The 5000-nt window shown below is 37.9% G+C and overlaps 1 protein-coding gene and 1 pseudogene across 1 annotated transcript in view; both read right to left on the bottom strand.

The window, feature by feature from the left end:
* LOC138006977 (UPF0047 protein YjbQ-like) overlaps positions 1–5000 on the bottom strand; it is an 11018-nt gene that overhangs the window by 5830 nt on the left and 188 nt on the right. Inside the window, exon 1 of the mRNA XM_068853631.1 lies at positions 4828–5000. This exon is cut by the window's right edge and continues 188 nt beyond it. Coding sequence (XP_068709732.1) covers positions 4828–5000 — 173 coding nt within the window. The remainder of the gene's footprint in view (positions 1–4827) is intronic.
* On the bottom strand, positions 49–4225 carry LOC138008512 (uncharacterized; annotated as a pseudogene).

The following is a 5000-nucleotide window of genomic DNA, read 5'->3' as shown; positions in this document are numbered from 1 at the left end:
ATAACAAACAACTGACACAAGTAATGGCCTCCACCATTTCCCTCACAGTCATTCCTTTCCATCTCTTTTGACAAGTCTCTGAAGAACACAATACCCGAATTGACCCTTTTAAAATTTCTCTAGGAAAACATCTGCCCAGTTCCTGTTTGCTACACCTTCCATTCATCCGTAACCAAAGAAACTTCTTCGTCTAATGTTAAGTAGCATCATGACTGCTACTCTACGAAAAGCTTGTGAACCGTGCTGGCCATCTCTGAGAAGTGGATGTAGGAGAGATACAGAAAGCTTGTTGTCTATTGGCAGATGGCTGATCAGATACTTTGTAGTGTCCATGTAAAATGATTATCGCTTCATACAATGTAAACTTGAAGAGCTTTTTTCTTTTGTTCAGTGGACAGCTTCGACAGGGCGGAGCAAGTTTCTTCTCCTACTTCCATCTCTGAAATGGACAGCTCTTTGTCTGGCCTTGAACAGTCTACTGTAAGCAGATGCTTTCCCTCCTTGTCCTTTAGGGCTTGGGCTTCAACATCTCACACATGGCATCACATAGTGGGTGAATCAATGGTCCTTCACTTTGAAAGAAGCACAGAAACTTCTTAAAAACTGGCTCCACAGACAGGAGGAAAAGCAAGAGAGCTGGGAAGGACTGGTCATGGACCTTTCTAAAGATACGATTGTACCGCTGTTGTATGTGGGCTGAGTTTCAGTCAATCTCAACCTGACTCAGAGGGTTTTTCTCCGGGTACTCCAGTTTTCCTCCCTCCTTAAAATCGACTCCCAGTCAATTACATCTGGCTGGGTATGCGGTGCTCCGAGATCACACATGGATTGTATGGCGGCAGCTGTGGGCGCCTTCACATGCATTTGGTGAGAAACCCATTGAGCTGGTTGATTCCATTTACATTTACATTTCATTTCCATTTCCATTTACCATTCATTCTTCTCCAATGCCTTGAATTTCTTCTCCACCCAACATAACAAGGTTGGGAAATTCTTCCTGGAAGTATTGCTTGATTGCTTTCCATTTCTTGACAATTCTGTCTAATGCTGGAATAAGTGTGAGCCATGTACATGCCAAATGAATAACTCATCATCAAGTCCACGATCATCCAAGACTTGAAAATAATCTTCTCTCCGAGACGGTGACAACAGAAAAGATCTATGGCTAACTCCTCACATCCCTCTAAATGTGAATTAACGCCTGCTGCAAGGGATGAATGGCATAAGGCCTGGGAAACAAGCAATCATAACTTTAATCGAAAAGAAAGGAAAAGACCGTTCGCTTTTAGAAAATTGGCGACCAATATCTCTACTAAATGTTGATGCCAAAATCATGTCAAAAGTGATAGCAGCTAGAATTAAAAATGTTCTTCCAAGCATCATTCACCATAATCAAACCGGATTTATTAAGGACCGGTATATTGGTGAAACAGTTCGGTCAATCTTCGATATATTATGGAGTTAACAGTTGAAGAAAATATTCCTGGTCTAATGATTTTTATAGATTTTCAAAAGGCTTTCGACAGTTTGGAGTGGAATTATCTTTTAAACTGCCTGGAACATTTTAACTTTGGTTCTGATTTTATTCGATGGGTAACAACCTTTTACAAAAATACACAAAGTAGTGTCATAAACAATGGTATCACTTCAGATTATTTTACCCTTCAAAGAGGAGTCAGACAAGGAGACCCTCTTTCTCCTTATCTTTTTGTGATCGCAGCTGAAGTACTAGCAATTGCAGTTCGACAAAATAAAGAAATAAAAGGTATCCGGATCGGTAAGGAGGAGACAAAACTACTTCAATACGCCGATGACACGACAGCAGTCCTCTCTGACATCAACTCAGCTCACGCGCTTTTTAAACTCCTAGACGATTTTCAGAAGCTATCAGGCCTAAGAGTTAACCCTATAAAAACAGAAGGAATGTGGATTGGCTCCTCGAGACAAAATAAAACCAAACCACTAGGTATCAAATGGCCAGACGAACCAATCAAAGCGCTTGGCGTATATTACTCCTACAATTCAAAATTGCTTCATGAAAAAAATTTTATTGAAAAATTAGACAGCATTAAGAAACTTGTTAACATCTGGTCTTCAAGGGGTCTTTCCATCTATGGGAAGGTGACCGTTATAAAGTCTCTAATTATTCCTAAGTTTGTTTACATTGCGTCACTTCTACCCACCCCTAAGGATGCTATTAAAGAATTAAACCAGCTGTTATTCAAATTTCTATGGAAAGGTGTGGATAAAACAACTTGCTTGTCTGTAATAAATGAATATGAAAAAGGCGGCTTAAAAATGACTGATTTAGAGACAATGATTAAATCCTTAAGACTAGCGTGGTTAAAAAGAATATTCAGTGTAAACGATGGTGCGTGGAAAGATTATACGTCATCAGCTTAAGCGTTACGGAGGTCTTTTCTTATTTCACTGTAACTACAATGTAAAAGATCATCCTATTCCCTCGCAGTTTTATGCTGAGATGCTTCAATGGTGGGCAGAATTTCGAGACGAGTTTTCCACAGAAAAGGATTGGCAGGGCATAATATGGAATAATAAAGATGTTCGCATAAACAATGCACCTGTATTTTATAAGACATTTTTTGAGTCTGGTATTATTTGCGTATTACTAAATGACCTACTTTTTGATTTGAATAACTTAAACTCGTATAATATAATTTCTAAACATGTTGGTAAAGTTAACTTTTTAACTTGGGCAGGTCTTTGCCATGCTATACCTTCTCATTTAAAAATGAGTAATTACACTTTTATGACAAGCCCCCCTACATTAGCGATTAATGACAAGGTTTTTAATGTCTTAAAAAAGAAGTCAAAGGATTATTACTCGCTGCTGCTGAGCAAAAAAGCACAATTTCCTAGCGGGGGACTAACTCTAAAACATGAATTTGACCTAACCGGTGACGAACTGCAGAAAGCATATATTCTATCACATTCTGTTTGCTGTGAACCATATATTAGAGCCTTTCAGTACAAGGTCCTTAACTCTATATTATATACTAATACCAAATTATACAAGATAGGATTTGCCACAGACGACAACTGTTCCTTTTGTAAGTCTCATCCCGAAACCCTCAGCCACTTCTTTTTCGACTGTTTATACTCGCACACTTTTTGGAAAGACTTTGAAATTTATTTTCATTCTATCTCAAAAGAACATGTTTCCCTTACTTTAAAAGATGTCATAATAGGAATTGTAGATTCAAAACGCCCCTTGCTAAATTATTTGTTACTGATAGCTAAGTTATACCTGTGGGACTGCAGAAGGACAAGCATGTTACCAGAAATAATCGGCCTAAAGCATAAGATTAAAAATAAGTTTGAAACTGAAAAATACGTTAATATTAAAAATAATACCTTGGATAAATTTAAACGTAAATGGACAATTAACTGTAATTTGTTGCTTAACATATAATATTTCTTTCTTGTAGGAATCATATTTCATATTGTGTCATGGTTTAGGAAGTCATTGTAATTTGATTAGTACGATTGTAATGTGATTAGGTATTGTGTAAGTAAAAGAAAAAGGAAACACTATATAATTAATTAAGGTATGTATTGTGTGTGTTATTAGTAACTTGATCGCTTATGTATTGTGTCTGTTATAAATTAAAAATAAAAAATAAAAAATAAGGCCTGGGAGTCCTTCATCTAAGAGTGCTTTATTGACTGTATTCTACATGGTTTTGTTGACATTATTTTGGTCCATCTGACGATAAACTTACTAGGCTTGAGAGAGGCAACTGACTACCGTGCTTCCTGAATTTTATCCAGAATTTTTCTTTTTTCCCTTTTGCATGTCCAAAGAATAATGTCTGAAGAATCTAATAGTGTACTGGTATGTCACACTGCTTTCGGCCAACAGATTTCCCTGTCTCATCATACTGAATGGCGTACCCCAAATGCGACAGTGAAATATCAGTTTTTGTCCAAAGTAATTGGGCCTAATCCATCTGATATCATACAATCTTGACACTTTTGTTCCACTCATTGTAAAGTAACTTGCCAGCCACATCTCCTGGCAACATCTTTTTGTAACAATATTATAAATGGTGTTCCATGTGATGATGCAAATGAATAGTCACTAGCAGCAGTAAATTTCATGGCCCAGAAGGCTTTAGCTCTGATTACATGTACTTTATCTTGCTGTGACATTATCCTGAATTGGTAAATTGACAGGTCCCTGGTCTCTTTGTTTATTCACAAATAAAATTATAGGGAGTCACAAAATATAGAAAATATAGGGCCACTTGAAGCCCTTAATTAATAATTTTTTTATCATCTACAGGGTTAGGTTAGGTATCTGCAAAAATTGAATTGAGGCTATTTGACTCACGAATACAGATTTATCCTTTCACTCTGCCACAACAACATTTTGAATCAAATGCAAACTTCAATTATTTTATCTCAAAGACCGAAGATGAGGCAGGACTATTCTAAGGGAGGAAAAACTGCAGCCATAACCTGGCATGGGTGTGTTGTCAGTCCCTTGTGCTCGACCCCCTCTCCTACACCCCAATAGATTTACGCTGTGGTTATATGGCCGGTAACCGGTCAAGGTTTTGAAACTACTAAATGGCCGGCAGTCGATCTGAAAAAATTTCTAAGTGTCACAAAACATGGTTTCCTCTTCTCCAAACGCTAGACTTAAGATCTATAAAGTATTTCAGGATCGCTTGACTATTCTTAATCGATTGATTGGTGAAATTTATTGAAAATACCGGACTGCCGGCCATTTACATGTAGTATTTTCAAAACCTTGACCGGTTACCGGCCATATAGCCACCATAGATTTAACGTATGTATAACCTGGCATGTCATCCGGTCCCTCAAGAGTGTGTTTGTAAGGCGGTCCACGCTCTGGAACAAGACGATTCAACATCATCTCCATATCCGTCCGAACAGATGGGTCCCAACATTCATTCAGACAAATGCTGGCCGAGGTGTGCTGCAGTAACAAATGAGCTAGCCCGACTTTGTAT

This window comes from Montipora foliosa, chromosome 6 (assembly GCF_036669935.1).
Source record: "Montipora foliosa isolate CH-2021 chromosome 6, ASM3666993v2, whole genome shotgun sequence".
Classification (NCBI taxonomy): Eukaryota; Metazoa; Cnidaria; class Anthozoa; order Scleractinia; family Acroporidae; genus Montipora; species Montipora foliosa.
The sequence above is the reverse complement of the archived record's forward strand: the minus strand, read 5'-3'. Positions and strand labels throughout refer to the sequence as shown.